At 38.9% G+C, this 22,429-nt stretch overlaps 1 protein-coding gene across 1 annotated transcript in view; it reads left to right on the forward strand.

Moving 5' to 3' along the window:
• Positions 1 to 22,429, forward strand: part of LOC110171014 (dipeptidyl aminopeptidase-like protein 6) — a 416,594-nt gene that overhangs the window by 386,582 nt on the left and 7,583 nt on the right. The window contains 12 exon segments of the mRNA XM_055151254.1: positions 4,512 to 4,666; positions 6,670 to 6,767; positions 7,501 to 7,624; positions 9,280 to 9,318; positions 10,887 to 10,994; positions 11,503 to 11,594; positions 15,347 to 15,394; positions 15,479 to 15,597; positions 18,519 to 18,584; positions 19,399 to 19,506; positions 19,618 to 19,687; positions 21,634 to 21,828. Coding sequence (XP_055007229.1) covers positions 4,512 to 4,666; positions 6,670 to 6,767; positions 7,501 to 7,624; positions 9,280 to 9,318; positions 10,887 to 10,994; positions 11,503 to 11,594; positions 15,347 to 15,394; positions 15,479 to 15,597; positions 18,519 to 18,584; positions 19,399 to 19,506; positions 19,618 to 19,687; positions 21,634 to 21,828 — 1,222 coding nt within the window.

The following is a 22,429-nucleotide window of genomic DNA, read 5'->3' on the forward strand; positions in this document are numbered from 1 at the left end:
TTTTTCTTTTGCACAATTTTTGTCCTTGGACTCAGCATGAAGTCGCATTTTGTGTTGGATGTGCATGTCTCTATGAAGCAGTACAATAAAACTCTTCATAATAAATGCAGACAGAACATAGCTGACCTATTCTGACCTCAAGAGCTGCTTATACAGTATTATCTGTGTAGCGGTAAAACACATTTTGCTCAAATACATGAAAAAACATACAAGGCCTTTAAGGGATAAGTTTGCTCTCAGTTCAACTTCACCTTTTGAACCAATTTCACATTTTCACATCTTTGTCCTGATAAAAAATAAATAGATAAAAAAATGAATAAACAAGATTTTCAGAGCTCTATCAGACAACAAAATGTACACAGACATTGCCTTGCGTTTGTTTATCAAATTCTTGTGCATATCAAGTCCTTCCTTGCAGCGGTCGGGGCTAATGAAAATGCTAATTGCTTTGGTAATTCCCAAGAGCCAACTTCTCGTCCCAAAGATAAACAACAATAATGAAATTTTAATTGCTGAAGTTGATATAAACGCACCCTATGGCAGTTTGTAACAATAGGTCCAACTGTTTGATCCTGCACAAGTTAGCGTAGTATTTCATTTAATAATAAAAAGTCCATGTTTGGAAAGTTTGTAGCTACCAGTGGTGGAACGTAAAGAAGTAAAAGGAGTGAGTAAGTAATGTAGTTAAGTATACATTTCGGGTATCTTAAAGGTGCACCATGGCTACGTTCAGACTGTAGGGCTTAATGCTCAGTTCGGATTTTGTTGTGAAATCTGATTTTTTCGCGAGGTTGTTCACATTTCCGACTAAATGCGACTTGTATGTGATCTCCAGTTTGAACTTTAAACACCCCAAAAGTGTCCCGCATGTGCATTGGAGAACACGATGACGTCACACGCAGCGAGTGTGCTCATAAGTCGCCTAAACATGGATGCAGCATTGAGCACCAGGAGATTTTAAAGTTGCTGTCGTACCGGAGCCAAACCATGTACATCTTATTTGTTTTGAGGAGAAAATTGAGAAGGGGAAGGTCAACATTTTTGGCCATGGTGTTTTGTGGGGCAGTGGCAGAAAGAAAGAAACCAGCCAAGAGTGGTGGGATTGATATGTGCTTCACTGTTTCACTGACACGGAGTTCAGACACAATTTTCGTTTGACGAGAAGAACGTTTATGTACATTTGTGACGTGTAGGTGGGATGAATGTGACCTGGCCGTTCAGACTGAAGTCACATGTCAAAAGATTGGATATGTATCAGTTTTAGGAGCACAAATCCAAGTGGCCTGGGTCACATTTAAAAAAATCTGATCTGTGTTGTTCAGACTGTCATTAAAAGATCAGATACAGGTCGCATAGGGGCCAAAAAATCTGATTTGGATCACTTCAGGTCTGAACGTAGCCTCTGTAACTTTTTGGTTGGGGATCCTTAACCTGCTTGTTTCTATGAATATGTCATTGCTCTGCCTGGAATGTTCCACAGTATGACATTAAACAGTTCTACCTTACATTTATTCATTGCAAGTGGTTTTATAGCTCAAAAATACCTAGAAAACCAGGCATTGTGACTGTGAGCAGGGTCACCTCTCCACAGATCTGACCTGTACCTTGGTCTGTTTTGGTCTCCATGAAAATAGAAAGGTTTAATGCCATACTGTGAAACATTCCAGACAAAGCAATAACATCCCCACATCCATATTTTGATGGACCCTCCACCAGAAAAGTTACACAATGTGCCTTTAAGCATACATTTGAGGTATTTTAAGTAGTAAAAAGTAGTAGGTACTTTTTACGTGTACTTTACTACGTTTGAGAGCAGGTATCTGTACGTTTTATTACACTGTTTCATTACATTTGAAGCTTTATTAGATCTCAAAATCTACGTGAAATACTTTTACTTTGTTCTCTTTAAATAAATTTTTAAACAGGTTTTTAATACTTTTAATTACGCAGTATTTTCATGCAATACTTTTACTTGAGTGTTTTGTTCCGGTATCTATACTTTTACTTAAGTAACACAATTGAGTTGTTCTTCCACCACTGGTAGCTCCTTACAGTTGTGTAGAACTGGGCCATATGATTTCATTTAAGATTAACTATTGGTGCTAAGAACTGAATCCTGTTTGATTTATGGTCCCCACGCTGGCCTGTGTTTTGTGAAATCTCGGCTTTGGAGCGAGATGGAGAGAGTAAGTAAAGCAGAAAGATGAGGGTGGAAGTGACGCCCAAATATAGAAACAGGTCAGATCGGAGCCAGGGCGCTGTTCTGCTGATGCGGCACTAAAGAAAGGAGACAATGTGCTACATTTTAAAAACGCCCATATTACACTGTTTTCTGATCTATGTTATAATGTTGTTTCTTCATCGAAAACATACCTGGAGTTTTGTTTTGTTTCATTCACACATTAGTCTGAGTTCTTCTCTCAAAAAGAAAACACTCTGTTCCAACTTGTGATGTCACGTTGTAATACAGGAAGTGCTCCACTGTGTTTTTAAACCTGATATGCCTTCACCAGAATCATTTGGATCATTTCAGCCCTAGAACTCTCTACTGAAATAAAGGTCAAATGTAGCGGTTAAAGGGACAGTTCAGAATTTTGGACATAGGGCCTCATTTCCTAGTGAGCCAGAGTGTTGGAGACGTGTGGAGACACTTTTTTTAAATATTCCATCCAGTCCTTGTATTTGCAGAGGTCACTGGTGCTAGGCTAGTGCATGTCAATGGCCATAGTTAGCCTGCCACTAAAAACAGTCTGACCCACTCCACAAAACACCTGAAGCAAATCTATTATTACGCCAGACTGTCGATGTGAATGTCTGTGTTGATAGAATAATTTTAGAAGTAAAACCAACCTTGCATTTGAAGGATTTATGTGTGAGCAGCAGCAGCGAGTTGTACTTCCTGATAGAAAGCTTGGCAGCGGTGGATTGATATATGAGAAAATAGTCCCTCAACATGCGACGATTCATGCGGTGCAAGGTTAGTTTTATTTCAAACATTGTTCTATCGCCACAAACATTCACATCGACAGTCTGGTGTAATAATAGTTTTGCTTCAGGTGTTTTGTGGAGTGGGTAAGACTGTTTTTAGTGTCAGGATAACTATGACCATTGACATGCACTAACCTAGCACCAGTGACCTCTGCAAATACAAGGACTGGGTGGAATATTTTTAAAAAGTGTCTCCACACGTCTCTAACACTCTGGCTCACTAGAAAATGAGGCTCTATGTCCAAAATTCTGAATTGTCTCTTGAACTTGAAAACTACAATGTGGAATAGAGCATTTTGAACTTTGGAGTTGTAGACAGACAAATAAACCAGCATTACTCAAACATGTGTGAATGAAACAAATCAAAAACAAAACTCCAGGTATGTTTATAATAAGGTAACAACCTTGTAACACGACTTAAAGCTCACAAGAGTCAATGTAGGAAATTTAAGACTTTGCAAACAAAACCTACTCAGAAACAATATTACATTTACCACCATATATCTTGATTTTTCTTAACTGACATTTACCAAACACAAGGCCCATTGCCGATAACTCCGCTTTAAACCATCATTAATAATTATAATTCATTGGTTGCTAAGAGACATCAGTCACGGCACCATTATAAAGTCATTTCACAGTGACATAAAAGTCCATCTCATTTTATTGACTTGTCCATCTGCACCGCATTAGTTAAGGTCAGAGGATTTATTCATGGAACAATTACAGTGATTTAATGACACCGAAGGTCAGACCCAAACACCCATGAAAGTTTAATGTGCTGAAATCATTATAAATATTAATAGAGCAGCTCATTTGATTAGATCTGTCATGATTTTCCAGAATATATAGTTTTGTCCAATGTCATATTTTTCCAACAGGTTGTGCAGGTCATCAAGTAGTATAAGTTGTGTTTGAGTTTAAAGGTCCTATATCATGCAAAATTGACTCTTGTGAGCTTCAATCTGTGTTATAATGTTGTTAACTCGTCAAAAACTTACCTGGAGTTGTGTTTTGTTTCATTTAGTTCAGTAGAGATTGGCAATTCCAAGGCTGAACTTATTGATATGATTCTAGTGAAGATGTGTGGAGTGAAACACAACGGAGCACTTCCTTTATTACCACGTGACATCACAAGGTGGTGTTGAGTATTTTCTGTTTAAGAGAAAAACTCAGCCTAAGTATGCAGGGTTTGTGTGTTAAACATGCGTGAATTGAAACAAAACACAACTCCAGGTACGTTTGTGATGAAGAAACTACATTATAAGCCCTTTAAAGACACTTTGTAACTTTTTCAGTGGATTTTCACATGTTACTGGTTTACTTTAAATGTTCCACAATGTGGCTTTTATACTTATCTTATCTGTATTATGAATTAAATTTGTTTTTGTTGCTGATTGCTAAAAATAAACCCTTAAAAACATGTATTCATTACTGTGAGCGTGGTCATCTTCCAGGAAAGCTACCTTTAACTTAATTCATTTTGACTTAATTTATTAAACTGATTTATTTTTGTTTTGCAGAGGAGATTTTCCACTCCCACATTGCCCACTGGTGGTCCCCAGATGGCGCTAGACTGGCCTATGCCACCATCAACGACAGCCTGGTGCCAAAGATGGAGCTGCCCATGTTCACCGGGACGCCCTACCCAATGGGGAAGGAGTATCACTATCCAAAGGTACAACATTACTACATGCTACAGACATTTTACTGTACATCAGATGCCCTTTGTTGATAACATGTATGTGTGCAAAGTACTGGGACGGGGGGTTGCAACTGGATTTTCCTATCCTCGGTCAGAAGGCACAGGAGACTTGATAGGTGACAATGAACTTTAATCCCATTTGAACAGTAACAGTAGCAGCAGGTGCATACATGTGTTGGTTTGTGTGTGTGTGTGGTTTTCTGTAACAAAAACAGCAAAAAGGAAACAATTAAAATCAAATATTATACAGATAAATACACAGGTAAATAATGTAACAGTAACAAGGCTTAAAAGTGACTGAACAGCGCCCTCCTTTGGTTGGGAAAATGTACTGCAAGGTTCAGTCTACAGTTTGGTGACGTCATGAATATTAATTAGAGGAAACGGATAAATTATATAACTGCGACGTTTGGACAAAGGAAAACTTAACACTAATTAGGAGACATTCACCATTCAACGTAGAGGTGAAAACGTTAATAATAGCTCGTACGCTAGCATAAAGATAAACACCAGGTATAAATTACTAACAGGATTATATTATGAAACAGAACTCAAAATATTGGCTACATTCAGGTGCCTAAACAAATAAACATAATAAGTATATACATACAAACAGAAATACACTGCATCACTTACTTATTATTAACGCACACGATACATGTCCAACACATTGCACTCGAAAACAGCCGCTTAATATAATACTGGGCAGGACTAGACCGAACATGCCCCTCAAAGTGGACCGAACCATTATAGTGGCCACTAGGGGGAACATGGGGCAGTCCCAATGGCAACTACCACAGGGGGTTTTATACACCCTTCTTCGCCCAATTCACTACCTTTATCCAGACTTACTTTACACATTGCTGTAATTGTGATTGGATATAAGTTTGTCAGCATCAGTGAAGAAGAAGCAAAACCAGTAGGTGTAATCCTTCATTCAGTGTTTTGAAATTGAGACTTTTCGCCTGCCAACAAGGTATTGGTTGAGCTGCTGGTAAATTCTAGCTTCTCAGACCTGTACTCTAGCAAAGACTACCATGAAAACATATTGAAACTATGAATTTGTTGTGTAGTGTTGGTATATTGTAGGCACTAAACTATTTCTAGATTTCCATGGGGGGAAATGTATTTTCTGATCTGTTATATTATTGTTTCCTCATTGCAAAGATAGCTGGAGTTTTGTTTTGTTTCATTCAGACGTTTAACACTCAAACCCTGCATATTTAAGGCTGATTAAGTCTGTTCCACCTTGCGATGTCATGTGGTAATACAGGAAGTGTTTTGAGGCCTGAGAACTCTTGCAGGTAAAAACGACAAGATATTTTTATCGGAAGTCCCTGTGATGACGGTGATGACATTTTTGGAGCTTAAAAATGCAAAAATCTGAAACCACCCTCCAGAGTGGAAAAGCTGAATATAGTCTGTCATAGCGTTTCCGTCTACACTGCCCAAGACGCAAAACTCTGGTCAGTTCTGCTCACGTCGCGTTCACGTTTCCGTCACGTACATCACCATCTAGTGTCACCACCTAGTCACCTGGTATGAACACCCAATCGAATTCCACACACTTTTGCGTCACCGTATGCATGCAGATTTCCTCCCGAAAATGCTCATCTAAACGTAGAATAAAAAGTGAAGATGCAGCGCCACTTTTGCGTTTTCTGTTCAGGCTGTCATCATATAAATATAGCCTTAAACTCCATACAGCTTCACTGGAATCATTTGGATGATTTCAGCCTTGGAATTGTCAATTTCTACTGAATTAAAGGTAAAATGTAGCTTTTAATTTTGAGCTTTGGAGATACAGACAGCCTACTAATCCACGGATTTCTCAGACTGTTCAAATGAAACAAAACACAACTCCAGGTATGTTTTTGAGGAGGTAACAACATTCTAACATGGCTTAAAGCTCACAAGAGCCAATTTTGCATAACACAGGATCTTTTAAAGGTTTAGTTCTTATTTTTCTTTCTCAGGCTGGAGAAGAGAACCCCGTCATCACTATTTACGTGGTGAATCTGAACGGTCCACTTCACACCATAGAAATGAGGAGACCGGACGATACCAGGATAGGGTGAGTCTGACTTAATGTGTTACTGCATTGTCCTCCATTACCCATAATGCCCTCATCTCCTCTTGTTTATTTGTTTATGCGGCGTGTACTCAAACAGCCCGTACCGCAGTTCATTACGTACAACCTTTTCTATTTCCACTAGAGTCAATTAAAATTTAATCAGTGCTTAAAACAATATGATTCAAGTGCTGTTTGAAATATGCACCTGACCTTTTAGTAATTAGCTCAGAGCCCCAATGCAAATAAATAAGCAACGCACCAGGAAACATATTTAGCTCCCCAAGTTGTGATTTCACTTTTCTTTAAAGTGGAACTGCGTAACTTTTCTGTAAAGGCTTGTCTCCATGGAGATTTTAATGCTTTGCCTGGAATATTTCATAGTATTATCATAAATGTACTAAATTACAAGTGGTTTTATTGCTCAAAAATACAGTGGAAAAAGCTTTATTCTTACTATAAGCGGGATCACCTTTCCACCGATCTGACCTGTAACCTTGTCCAATGAGGCCACCTGCTTATCTCCATGGAAATAGATAAGTTTATCAGCAACACTGTGAGCTAAAAACAAATTTGACTTCGGGGACAATAAACCTGAATGCCTGAGATGTTTAATGTCATATAGTAGAACGTTTTGAGCAAAGGAGACCAACAGGGTGCAGATTTTTCCACCAGAAATGTTTCATGGTGCATCTTTAAATTATGTTTTCTTATGTTTTTGTTTTTTTTTCCACAGAGAATACTACGTTACTATGGTGAAATGGGCGACTGCGACGAAACTGGCCATAAACTGGATGAATCGCCCTCAAAACATTTCAGTGCTAACTCTGTGTGAGGCCACCACTGGAGTCTGCACCAAGGTACTGAAGTGGCACCGTGCTGGGGGTGCTCTACATGTAGTTTCCATGGAGACTCAATGCACACATTAGCAAACGCTGCCGAAAAGGTTTTAAGATTGTCAGAAGACTACAAAAAATACAAAATGGATTTAAACAACACATTTTCAGGAGCTTGTGATCAATAGGAGCGTTCATGGTTCTGTTTAGGAGTCAGAGGAGGTGGTTTGCCTAAGTGAAAGTTAGTTCCAGCTAAAGGCCGCCACACACTACAGGAGAATTTGCCTGCAATTTTGGTTGCGATTCACTTCTCCCCAAGTGTAGGAAGGCTTGACCTGACTTTGTGTCTTCGTGTATGATTTTGAAGCTGCTGCGCTCCTCGTGTGTGGTGTCAGTGTGACTCTGAGCTGCTCTGTCAGATCAGAACCACCAAACATCAGCAACGCTACGGTAAACACTTAAAAAACAAAACGTCAGGGGCAGAGGAGCGACAGACACAGAGGCGCAAAATACAAACTCGGGATATAGCGAAAATAATGACAAGACTTTTATTACTCACCTCTCAGAAAGTGGTAAATTTAACTGCAGCATCTCATCCACATTATCCATAGAAATTGTCCTCCACAAATAATGAAATCCAGTCCACAAACCCGCACTATTGATCCAGTTTGAGACATTCTGAAAGTAAAAAGGCAAGAGTAGTTCCTCACGTGTGTCTGTTTACATCCACACAGCGCACAGATCGAGGTGAAGCTGCAGACCAGTGATAGTGATTCTACTTCCTGTGGACTTTACCGCCAAACTTTTATGCTTTAAAAATCATGTATCTGAAGTACTGCACCACATTTCACAAAATAATATAACTCGTAGTAAACTAGAAGTGCAGTGCTCTGATCTTTGGAACACTTGAGAGTTTCACTGACGTCTTACTGTAGCAGGCAACAGCTGACAAGATCCCGCTCACAACTTTATAGCTTTTGGTCTGCAGTTATATCCCGCTGCAGGTCTTTGCGATCGGAGATTTTAAGTCTCATAAGATTTTCCTTGTGTCTGTGGTGTGGGCTTTTTTGTCACTTTTAAAAATCGTTCAAGACCAAAAAATCCTGTCGTGTGTGGCTGCCTTTAGTCGGTTCTAAAAGTGTGTTAAAATAAAGATCAGATTAAAGTCTGATTAGAGTCACCGAGCTTCAGATTGAGTAGTTGGTTGCGTTCACTACATTAAACATTTTAGCGATGTCAGATGGAGAGAAAGGGCCATTATATCTCTATAGACAATTCTCTATATTTGGAAGAAATACCCAAACGTGTGTCCATAGACATGTTAATCTTGTCACTTCAAGTAATTTTAACTGATAACAAAGGCTTTTGAAATGAAACAATGCCACAACTCTGAGTCTTGATAGAAAACAAAATACTTCACCTTTTTTAATTTGTTCAGAAAGAAGACATTGAACTTTGACCCAGTTTCTGTTTCTTATGGAGAGGCACAGTAATTACAGAGATATTAGCCATAAACCAGGTCAAAACATCAGTGTTTTATTTTTCTGACCGTTCCTCCATCTCAATTATAAGCTGCTCTGTCTTTTGAATGTTCTGATGTTCCAAGAGCCCTACCTATTACAAACACAATGTGACTTTCTTATTAGATTTGTTGTGATGTTGTGTGTGTTTTTTTGCAGAAACATGAAGATGAAAGTGAAGGATGGCTACATACACAGGTGAGGATTCAGTTAAGGTTCAAATAATGCAAAGTTGTGCACTGTTTGGTCAAATTAGGAAGGGGTTAGGATTGCATAGAGACAGCCTGAGCAGCCAGTCCCTTCTTTATTCTATGTGAATCCAGAAGAGACTGGAACTGGACAATAGAGCATCAAAAACCTCTGTCCAAACTTAAAATGATCCAACAACAGATGGTCATTTGTAGCACGTGTTTCTCCAATGCAGAAGACATCTCCTCTTGAAACACCGTATGAAATCAGGGAGACAGGACACAGCTCCAGATCAACTTGTCTTTTTAAAGTTTTGACAAAGCGTGTGGTTCTGGCTGATCAGATAATTACAGAGATGAATTTGTTAGGGATGATACAAGATGAGAAAAATTATCTTGTGAGACTTTTTTCCAAGCGTTTACATTTGGATTTGACAAAAAAAAGTGTTACATGTTGATGAGTAATACTGTTAACAGTTCCTAAAACAAGTACTAGAATGGAAGCGAAACATTAAATCAAGTAAATAAGAAAATGTGAGTCCAAAATTAGAAACATAATCGTGAAATTTATGTATTACCCTTCATAAAGCCAAATCTAGTCAAGTTAAGATGACTTGAATTAAGAAAGTTTTATCATGATTTCAGTAAATTTCACTTGACAAGTAAAATGATCTGCCAGTGGTATAAGACTTTTTGTACTTAAAATATAAAAATACATCTTGCCACACTTAAAATATGAAAAACAACAACTTTTTGCCCTTAAAATAAGAAACAAAATTGAGCGTTGTTTGATTTAAGAAAAATATTGTTAGATAATTTTACTTGTCAAGTTGAATCTACTCAAACAGAGTAAAATTTTCTTAATTTAAGTCATTTTAACTTAGCGAGATATTCTTTTTTTCCAGTCTAGGAAATATGTTAAAATCTCATCTTGACTTGTGTCTTGTCCCATCCCTAGTATCTGTGTTAAATTATTTGGTTATAATGCAACTCTTATTTCACCAGCCTCGTAGCATAACTGTAATGTAAGTAATTTTTTGTCCAAATTGAGTTTTCTGCCTCATTCTAGTCTCTGTAGATGTAATTGGCTCAGTCCGATCATCTGTTTTTTTATTATCCAACATCTTAAAAATGAGATCATTTTCAAAACCACCATGCCTTTAAAATCCTCCAATTTGTACCACTGATTTAAACTATATTGCAGGCGCACTATGTATGTATGTATTTCGTGAAAGTTTTTGTCACCTTGTTTCTATGGATATGTCATTGCTCTGCTTCGAATGTTCCACAGTATGACATTAAAGAGCTCTACCTTACATTTATTCAATTACAGGTGGTTTTACAGCTCAAAAATACCTTGAAAAACAAGCATTCTGACTGTGAGCAGGGTTGCCTCTCCACAGATCTGACCTGTAACTTAGTCTGGTTTGGGCTCCATGATGCTAGAAAGGTTTAATACCATACTGTGAAATATTTCAGACAAAGCAATAACATCTCCATGGAGAAAAGCAGATGAAAAAGGTACACAATGCACATTTAAAGTAAAATATATGTCTGTTCTTTCATGTGTTTGTTCAGAATGAGAGCCCACTGTTTTCCAAAGATGGTCTGAAACTGTTTTTCACTCGAGCCATTCCTCAGGGCGGGAGGGGCAAGTTCTTCCACATCTCCATGTCCACCTCACAGGTAATCACATCACTCAGAAGATATTTTTACATTATACATCTTGGAGAGCTCTCATAAACGTCCATATTACACTATTTCTGATCTGTTATAATGTTGTTTCCTCATCAAAAAACAGACCTGGAGTTGTGTTTTGTTTCATTCACACATGTTTAGCACACACATTTTTTCTTCTTGTTCTTCTCTCAAATGGAGAATCCAACTTGTGATGTCATGTGGTGATACAGGAAGTGCTCCACTGTGTTTTTAAACTCCATACACCTTCACGAAAATAATTTGGATGATTTCAGATCTGGAATTATCATTCTCTACTGAACTAAAAAGGTAAAAGGTACTTGTTAACTTGAAAACAACCACTTGACGACATCACAAGGTGGATCAAACATGTGTGAATAAAACAAAACACAACTGCATGAACAGAAAAGGTCACAAGAGTCAATTTCATGTAACATAGGACCTTTAAAGTATATTTTGAATGTATTTATTTTTGTTTCTATGGTGTTGTCCTCAGGTGAATACGAGCACAGACACGCTGCAGTCCATCACATCTGGAGACTGGGACGTGACTCAGGTCTTGGCCTTTAATGAGGAGAGTCAGCTCATGTGAGTCTACACTACACAACATCAACAACATGTAAAGGGAATAGACTATATCGGGGTTTCTCAAACTGAGGTACATGTACAACTGGTGGTAGGTAAGCTACTTCAGGTCATCCGTGGATTTAGTCAAGTTAATCCACGGTTTTGTCCACTTTGGGGCTAGTCTAGATGCAATTTAACATAGTCCTGATTTAGACTTGGTTTATCTCTAAATGTGACATAAAATAGTCCTGTTTTAGACCTGGTTTAGCTCTAAATGTGACGTGAAATAAGTCTGTTTTAGACCTGGTTTAGCTCTAAATGTGACATAAAATAGTTCTGTTTTAGACCTGGTTTAGTGCATTTTTTTGGTGCATTTTTCAACTCGTGAAGACATTTTCCAGTGTTCCCACGGATCACAAGAATGCAGTATCAAAAGGCCAAATATTTTCTTAGTTGGTACTTGGTGTGAACTGTTTGAGAGCCACTGGACTAAACAACTGATTGGAAAACTTAAACTGTAGGTTTGTATATTCATCTTGCGTCATCCAATTTAAATACAGAGAGTAGCTTTAAAGGTGCACGGTGTGACTTTTCTGTTGGTGGGTCTGTGTGTCTTGATTATTCTACGGTATTGAGACAGGTTAATGATCAGATCTGTGGAGAAGCAAGCCTGCAAATGGTGAGAATTCATGTTTTCAAAGGTGTTTTTGAGCTATAAACACTTGTAATTGAGCAAACGCGAGGGAGATATGTTTAATGCCCTACTGTGGAACACTCCGGCCAAAGAAATTACATCTCCATGGAAACAAGCAGGTAGCGGACCTAATGTTTTACCTTCAGTTACATTATCTGGACGTTGTTGGCAGTTAATTTTAATGAAGTAGACCAAAAGCTGTTGAATGACACAAGGCCACGTATTTATCTAACAGCATTCCCAAAACAGCCACTTTGGTAGCAACATTCACAGCAATTTTCTCATTTTTTTTATAATTCACATTTCCATTTCAGCAAACCAATTTCATTTTCCTCAATTTTAGCCAAAATAATCACACAACGCAGCCTCGAATTTTAATATATTTTCACATTGAATAAAAGCAGTTTGAGGTTTGCCAGTGTTCTGTTGACACGACTTCAGCACCATGGACAGCCCCGACACACACAGGGAGAGCGAGAGAGGAGGAAGGAAGGAAAGAGAGAAGGAGAGAGAGAGAGGGAAGGATGGATAGAGAGGGAGGGGGAAAGAGAGGGAGAGAATGAGAAGTAAAAAGGGACAGAAAGGAGAGAGACAGCTCAGAAACACAGAGAAAGGAGAGAGGGAGAGAAAGGGAAGGAGGGAAGAGAGAGACAGAAAGAGAGAGAAGGAGATATGTTTATAGTGATAGGGAGAGAGAGAAAAGGAAAGAAAGCTTAGGACAAGCAAGGAGGGGAGAGGAAGGCGAAAGAGAGGAAGATAGGTGGCGGGAAGGAAAGAGAGAAGGAGAGAGGGAGAGTGAGAGAAGGAGAGAGGGAGTTGGAAAGAGAGCGAGAGAAAGAGAGAAAGAAAAGTAAAATTTGACAAAGAGGAGAGAGACAGCTCAGACACACAGAGAGAGGAGAGAGGGGGGGAAGGAGTGAGAGCGGGAAAAGGAGAGGGAGAGAAAGGGATGGAGAGAGGGAGAAGGAGAGTGAGGGAATGAGAGAAAGAGAGAGGGAAGAAGAGAGACAGCTCAAATACACACAGAAAGAGAGAGAAGGAGATATATTTATAGTGACAGGGAGAAGGAGAGAGGGAGAGAGAGAAAAGGAAAGGAAAGAAGGATTAGGGGAAGGGAGGAGGGGAGAGGAAGGGAGAGAGAAAGAGAGGAAGATAGATGGAGGAAAGGCGCGCGAAGGAGGGCGAGAGAACTATGAAAGAGTGGTAAGGACAGGTACAGAAGAAGAGAGGAGTGACAGAGAGAGAGGAGGAGAGAAAGAGACAAGTTTGGACGAAGGGAGAAAGCAATGGAGGGAGAGAGAAAGAGAGTGATAGGACTCAGAGAGAGGGAGGGAGGAGGTGAAAGTGTGTGTGTAAAATAGAGAAAGAAAGACAGGGGTGTGGGCAGGAAGAAAGTGGGATGGAGAGATGGAGAGGGAGGTACTTAAAAGGAGAGTGGGAGAAAGAGAGGGTGAGCGAATGAAACAGGCAAAAGAGGATGAGAAAGAGAGAGATGCATAAAAAGCCTAGACTTTCTGTTTGGTGTCATTGCACTAAGAGGGTTGCCAGGTTTGGAGACAGCAGCTGCACTTTGGCACCACATTTCATTTTATTTTTCAGCTAAACAAAATGACGCCCGTGACTCAGCCTCATCAGATCTTTTCACAGTTTCTCAGTTTGGGCCATGACTGAACTGAACCATCTGACTAACGCACAACACACCTGATTTTACTCTTATTTTTAATCACCAGTTTAAAGGTGCACTGTGTAACTTTTTTGGGGGAAGGGTCCGTCACCTGCTTGTGTCATTTCTCTGCCTGGAATGTTCCACAATGTTACATTAAACAGCTCTATTTTACATTTACTCAATTACAGGTGGTTTATGGGTCAAAAATACTTAGAAAAACAGGTATTCTGACTGTGAGTGGGGTCGCCTCTCTCTTCATTTTACAGTTGTCCCTCGTTTATCACGGGGTTACATTCTAAAAATAACCCGTGATAGATGAAATCCACAAAGTAATCAACTTTATATTTTACAATGATTATATCTGTTTTAAAGCTGTAAAACCCCTCAGCACACACTTTATACACTTTTCTCAGACAGGACAGTTAACCCTTTTTGCATCCTTTTTAAAACTTATTGCTGCTGTCCTCCTTTTGTAATTTATTTCCTTCTTTATGTAACGAACCAAAGATTCATTTTATTTTTTTTAATTTATCCTGGAGCCCTGCATGGGTCCATTTTTTCACCCGCGCAGTACAGGACCACACCCGCCAGTTAACCAGAGATTGTATCAAACTCTTGCACTGCCTAAGCCACAGACTGAACCAGGACTAACCCAGGACTAATCTAGGACTGATTCCAGGACTGAAGAGGACTAAACCAGCACTGAACTAGGATTAAAACAGGAGTAAACCACCAGGACTAAACCAGAACTGACTGCTCGGAGGTGACTGCAGGAGAAAGGACCCGCTCAGAGCTCCGCACCTCACAGACGTAAGCGCGGCAACTGCCCGATCGCACTTTGCGGACAAACTGCTCGGTGTTCTCTCTCTTAAGTCCAAGATTAGTCCTGGTTTAGACCTGGTTTAGTCCTGACCCACCCGTGTGTAATTACTACCCGCCCATAATATGCAATACGCGTTTGTACACTGTTAAAAAAAAAAAAAAATGCAAAAATAAAAAAACATGCAAAATTGCACTAAAAAAAATCCTCAAAATAGCAAGACCATGAAAGATGAACCATGATATAGTGAGGGGCGACGGTATTAAAATGCACAAATTAGGAATGTCCTTTGGCAATGATATAAAACATGAAATAATAAATAAAATAGTAACAAAATGATGATAAAAAATAAAACATAAACATACACAAAAGAAGATTCAAAAGAGAAAATAAGCTCTGACAAATTATAACTACATTCTGAAATTAACGCCCTCAAATGTTTTCATAATTTATCATAATTGTCCAATTTTTAACTGAACTATACCAAGCGTTAAAGCTACATACAATCTGGATTACTAGAAGTATATGGTGCAGATGAATTTAGCGTCATCTGCTGGATAGTAATTGCAATTGTGTGTGTGATTTTCTTACAGATATTTCTTGAGTACAGAGGATGGACCAAAGAGAAGACATCTGTACAGGTAAATGTGGTCTTATATTCAGAGCCATAATGAAATACTATAAAAAAAAAAAAAATTCTTTTGTCATTTTATTCTTTCTTGAAGTGCTGACACGTCTGGCTCTTTTAACCGCCGCTGTCTGACCTGTTCACTCCCAAACACTTGTGGATACGTGAGTGGATCCTTCAGCCTCAACATGAGCTACTTCCTGCTTGAATGCAAAGGTACTACTACTACTATGTCTATGACGGTGACTACTACTGCTACTACTATTGATACTGATACTGCTACTACTGCTGCTGCTACTACTACTATTGATACTGATATTGCTACTACTAACTACTTCTTCTACTGCTACTGCTACTACTACTACTACTACTGCTACTACTACTACTACTACTACTACTGATACTGATATTGCTACTACTGCTGCTACTGCTACTACTACTACTACTGCTACTACTACTACTACTACTACTACTACTGATACTGATATTGTTACTACTGCTGCTACTACTACTACACTACTACTACTAGTACTACTACTACTACTACTACTAACTACTACTACTAACTACTACTACTACTGCTGCTGATACTACTACTACGACTACGACTACTGCTACTGCTACTACTAATACTACTACTACTTCTACTACTGCTTACTACTACTACTACTACTACTATTACTGCTTCTACTACTAGTACTACTCTTACTGCTATTGCTACTGTGGCTGTTACTACTGCTACTACTACTACTACGACTACTGTTACTACTACTACTACTACTACTGCTACTGCTACTACTGCTACGACTACTACTATGACTACTGCTACTACTACTGTTCGTACTACTACTACTACTACTAGTACTACTACGGCTACTGCTACTACTATAAGTCCTATATTACACACAATGGATTCTCATGAGCTTTAAGCCATGCCGTCACCTCATCAAAAACAGACCTGTTGTGTTTTGTTTCATTCACATATTTAACACACAGATCTTGCATATTTATATTGAGTTTATTTCTCAAACAGAAAACACTCTGTTCCACCTTGTGATGTCATGTAGTGGTAGTTTTCAAGTTAACAGTTCCTTTAACCTTTTGTTGAGTAGAGATTGGCATTTCCCAGGCTGAAATAATCCAAATGATTCTAGTGAAGGTGTATGGAGTTTAAAAACACTTCCTGTATTACCACATGACATCACAAGGTGGAATAGAGTGTTTTCTGTTTGAGAGAAGAACTCATCCTAAATATGCAAGATCTGTGTGTTAAATATGTGTAAAAGAAACAAAAACACAACTCCAGGTTTGTTTGTAATGAGGAAACAACATCCTCGCATAAGATGGGAGCTTTAACTTTTTTAACAATTTACATTTGATTTTCCTTGATGTTTTTAATTGGCGCTGACCTCTGCCTTTGCCCTCACTCTTCAGGCGCTTTACTTTATAATTAAAATTTCACAAGATGGTCTTATTGAAACATATTTAATCTGTACACTCCTTCTCACCAATGTGTAAACGCAGCGATCCCCCTGAGTGGTGGAGGAGAGGCGGTGTGTTAAAAGTCAATGCTGTTCTAATTATACATTCAAAATAACGTGTTTAATTAACCTAACCTTGCTTGAATGAAGGATATGATTAAAAAGTTTGCTACAAAGTTTGCCTCAGCTTCTCTCCGGATCTGCTCTTAAATGTGATATAGTCTGTGTAAAGGACGTCGGCTTATGTTTAGATTTTATTTATAAGAGGTGTTGGTGATCTAAAATGTGTCAGACATTTTGAAAAGTGAAATGTCAGCACTGTCACTGTCAGAGGAGATGACTTTTCTGAAGAGGATACACTACCTGCTTGTCTCCATGGAGATGTTAGCTTGCCTGGAATGTTCCACAGTATTTATCAACAAACCTATAATTTTATCTAGCTTGCTTTTGTTGATGCTTTGCTTTAATTTGAGCTTTGTTTTAACACAGTCTGACCCGAAAGAACTGATTTGTGCTGTTAATATGTCTCAGCAAATACAATATTAGCTTTTTCAGTTAGTCACTCTGAGTTTTTGGTGAAAATCAAAAATCAAACACAATTTTTTCTTAAGTTTTCAGACTCATCTTAACAAAAAATTATAGTAATTGCTAATGAGGCGGCAGTAGCTCGATTGGTAGAGCGTTTGTCCACTGATTGGATGATTCATGCTCCCACTGGTGAATGCTGTTGTTGTGCCCTTGGGTGAGACACTTAACCCACCTCGGCCCTCGTGTCTGCGTACACTGGTGTATGAATGTGTGTGTGTGAATGGGTGAGTGGTTCCTTGTTGTAAAGCGCTTTGAGTGCCTTGAAGGTGGAAATGCACTGTATAAAAATGTGACCATTGACCATTTACCAATGTGTGCATTGTGTCAACATGGTAACCGCTGAACATTCCTTCATATATACTAGTACATACAGGAAGAACACCCCCAGCATAATGTGACTGTAAAACAGTGTTTAGCAAACTTTTTTTCTGGGGACCAATATTTTTAAAAAGTCACAAGCCTCCACGACCCAAGTCAATAGACATTATTCGTAAATCAAAAAATAAAGGTGGATTTGAACATTACTGAACATTAATGAGAATATTTTATTGTTGACTGAGTGATTGTGTATCTCTGAACAATTAGTATTACTCAAACAATGAAAAACAGTAACTGAACCAGCAATAAAAGGGATTCATAAGTCGCCTATTTGGACCTTAAATGTAGCTCATTTCTTTTTCTTTTCAATATTTAATTGAACCAGCAATATTGAACAAAATAGTCAATAAAATACTTACAAAAAGATTTGAAATTATACAAAACTTGTTTTAACATTTCAACATGTGTCAGAACTTTGTATTGCAGACGTACATGCAGATCGTGACAAGGTGTACCCAAAAAAAACTCTTTGCGTGACCCAGTCAGGGAGCAGGATCATCTTTGCACTAATCTGACCTGGTGTCTCCTTGGAGATACATAAGCACAGGTAAAATCATACAGGTCCAGGTTAAGCAATCTCCATGGATCAAAGCAGGTGTTGAAAAGTTACATGAAATTTTAAAACACTGTATTAATGTAGAAGTTAAACCTAAGGGAAATAATAATGATTGATTTCCATGTTTCTTTCAGGTCCGGACGTCCCATTTGTGTCCATATTCAAGACACAGATTGATGAAGATGCACAGGATGGAGAGAGTGAGTATTTTATATTGAGCCCATAGTAGTACAATGTAATAGTAATTTTAGTTATAGTTATAAAAAATAGTAGTAATAGTAACTTTTTAACTTTGGGAGTCACTGCTGCCTTCAAACGAGCGTGTAATGGAGCGAATAAATGACTGCTGATTTCCATGTTTCTGAAATAAATTTCCCATAAATTTTTCCCATAGACCTTTGGGGAAAAATAATAATTTTAAAGTCTGAATGCTAAACGGGGTAATCAGTTATGCGGTAAGGTGTGAGTGAACATTAGACACACAGTATAATTTGTGAAAATGTATAAATCACAATGTAAGAAAGACATTTAGTTGATTTTTTTTTTTTTTTTCACTTCATTTTTATTTCATTTTCTTTGGACTAAAAATGACCACACCATTAATCTCATGCCTTTAAATTTGTAATATTCAAACTGAGTATCCATACATTAAAAAGTCTATGGGGAAAATGAGAAGGAAATGTACTTCATGACCCTCGGCAGGCTGATAATATATTAAACATACATTGGTTGAAGGTGCACTATAACTTTAACTTTTCAGTTAGGGTTATATCTCAAAAATACCTGGAAAAACAGGCATTCTGACAGTGAACGGCGCTGCCTCTCCCCAGATCTGACCTGTAACTTGGTTCGATTTGGTCTCCATGAAGATAGAAAGGTTTAAGGCCATACTGTGAAACATTCCAGACAAAGCAATAACATCTGCATGGAGCAGATCATTTGACGGACACTCCACTAAAAATGTTACACAATGTACCTTTAAATAAAGCTGAAACAATATGATTCTGTGTACAGGCATTGTAGAAGTTTACAGACTAGAAAACAACGATAACCTGAGGGGGATCCTGGACTCGATGCAGATGCCCACAGTGGAATACAAGGAGGTCAACATGGACGACTACAGTAAGAGAGCAGATATGCTAAGACTAAACTCATGATGGAGAGTGATATTGTGCTGTTTTGTCTTAAATTACATTAAATTACATATTATGACATTCTGTTTTTGTTTTTCAGTCTTGTCGATGCAGATTCTGAAGCCCGCAGGCTTCATGGACACATCTCACTATCCTCTCCTGCTGCTTGTGTGAGTGAAACCAAACATGACTCACCAGTTTATTTCTTTAGTAAACAAATACAGACACTGTGTCTGGACTATGTTAATGCCAGTGTCTATGAAAGACATTATGAAAACAGTGGCTGGGCTAAACATTAGTTCAGTTGCTGGTTTCAACTTGAATTTCTTTACTGTTAATGTTAATCTTATGTGCACTAAGTTCAGTGTTGGGAGTAATGTATTATAAAAGTAATGTATTACAGTAATGCGTTGATTTTTGCTGTAATGCAGTAATGTAAGGCATTACAGGGGGAAAAATTGTAATATTTTACTCGGTACAAATGTGAGTAACGCGCGTTACAATGCTTTTTTAACCTGGATTGAAGTGGTGGGTTTTTCTTCATAGAAATTCGCTAAAATCACCGTGAAATCAGCAGCGGTGAAACGCCGGAGACGCGGCCGGATAGACCTTCAGTTAACCGCGGGTGAAAGGACCGACCCAGAACTCTACGCTGTTTAGACCTGGTTTAGACCTGGGTCACTTCTGGTTTAGACCTGGTTTACAGTCGTCCCTCGCTCTAACGCGATTCACTTTTCGCGGTCTCGCTGTTTCGCTGATTTTTAGAATTTTTTTTTTGTGCAATTTTGCATGCCTTTTGTTTTTAGTGTATGAACACGTATTGCGTTCCTCCCGCTGTGTCCTGATCGGCTAAGGGACTCCTGTCTACTGTACAGTACAGTACAGAATATGTTCAGCTGCCAAATTTAAATAAATGTTCAATCTGTATCAGTGTGATTCTGAAGTGCTGTATGTCTGCAAGTTTTCTCTCCGACAAAATCCACAACGTCGACGAAATGTTCTGCACCGACAAAGTCTCCTGCGCTCACACCCAAAAGACAGAGGACGATGCAAACCATCGCACAAAAAGTTGGACTTCTGGACACGTTGAAGGAAGGTAGAAGTTACGCGCTGTAGCAGAGTTTTGCACCGGGTCTTGTACCCGCAAATAGTTGCTGAAATCAGGACCGCGAGCCCCCGCAGCAGGGTCCATAAAGCGCGATCGGGCGACAGCCGCTCTTACCTCCATGAGGTGTGGAGCAAAGCCGCTCCTTTCTCCTGCGGTCTCCTTCGAGCCCGTCCTGACAGTGAGTCCTGTTTTAGTCCTAGTTCAGTTCTGGTTTAGTCCTCCTCTTCAGTCCTGGAATCAGTCTGAGGTTAGTCCTGTTATAGTCCTGGTTTAGTCCTGGTTCAGCTCTGGTTTAGTCCTGGTTTAGACCTTGTTTAGTCCTGGTTCAGTCCATATACGGCTCAAAAGTTCAGCTTTTTCGCAGTTATTTTGGTGAGAGTAACTTAAAGTAATGCAATAGTAATGTAATGCCTTACATTTTAAATGCAGTAATATTGTAATGTAACGAATTACTTTGAAATGACAGTAATAAGTAATAAATAACGCATTACAGTTTTAAAGTAACTTGCCCAACAGTGACTAAGTTATACCATTTTGTCTCAGAGGAGGTTATTTCTTTATCTAGACCAGATGTGTCAAGCAGCAGTAAAAAAAAAAAAAAAGTACTGCTTTTGATAATTTGGGTCAAATCAGTTGGGAGAGATCTAAAAAATGGTCTGAGAGTCATATCACACACCAGCTAGAGTTTGGACATGCCAGTAATAGAATGCTCTACAATATGACAGTGAACTTTTGTCTAAAGACAAGCAGGTGCTGCCACCTGGCAAAGTTACAGATCTGATATCTGTTGATGTTTTTTTGCTGCAAAATACAAAAGAGAATAGATGTATTGTATATACTTGCCATATGGTGGAACATATGTGGCGTTGCAATAACATTTCTATGGAAACATGCATTTGCCAGCCCCCCTACCAGAAAAGTTACACAGAGCACTTTTTAAGCATATGTAATTGTAGTACATTTGATCCTCCACTCAGCATCTGTTTCTCTGGTGTTGTTTTGCTGCAGTGATGGGACCCCTGGTGGCCAGTCAGTGTCAGAGCAGTTCCGTCTGGACTGGTCCACTGTTCTGGTGAGCAGTTTTGGGGCGGTGGTGCTCCGTGTGGACGGCAGAGGCAGTGGCTTCCAGGGAACCAACCTCCTGCATCGGATCCAGAAGAGACTGGGAATATACGAAGAACAGGACCAGAGGGACGCAGTCAAGTAAGTCTGATAATAACAGAGGAGTCGTGGAGATTTACAAGTCTGATGTCAAACTTTTGTTGTTACTATTGACAACACTTTTAATAACCTTAGTAAAGCATGAACTAAGACTTACAGGAGATGTATGTAGCCTGTGCTTTTACCGTTTTAAAAAAGTACCACAGTGCCTTAAAGGTGCACTATGTAACTTTTTGGTTGGGGGTGTGTCACCTGCTTGTTTTTACGGATATTGCTCTGCCAGGAATATTCCACAGTATGACATTAAACTGCTCTATCTTACATTTATTAAATTACAGATTGTTTTATAGCTCAAAAATACCAAGAAAAACTGCTCTTCGTGAACATAGAAACTGTGAAACATTTCAGACAAAGCAATAACATCTCCATGGAGAAAAGCATTTGACCCTGCACCAGAAAAGTTACACAATTTACCTTTAATCTGCAGACAGAGGATTCACAGAAGTTTTTGTCTCATTTGAAATCTCAGAACCTCCTCAGTTCACTCATTGAGCTGCAGTGTGTGCACTAGCAATGATTAATGATTGACTGCAGATGCTGGGGTTTAGATAGTGACCATTCAGATCAGAGAAGAGTCCTTTTA

Source organism: Boleophthalmus pectinirostris, unplaced genomic scaffold (assembly GCF_026225935.1).
Source record: "Boleophthalmus pectinirostris isolate CB_2022bp ecotype Guang Dong unplaced genomic scaffold, ASM2622593v1 HiC_scaffold_15, whole genome shotgun sequence".
Taxonomy (NCBI): domain Eukaryota; kingdom Metazoa; phylum Chordata; class Actinopteri; order Gobiiformes; family Gobiidae; genus Boleophthalmus; species Boleophthalmus pectinirostris.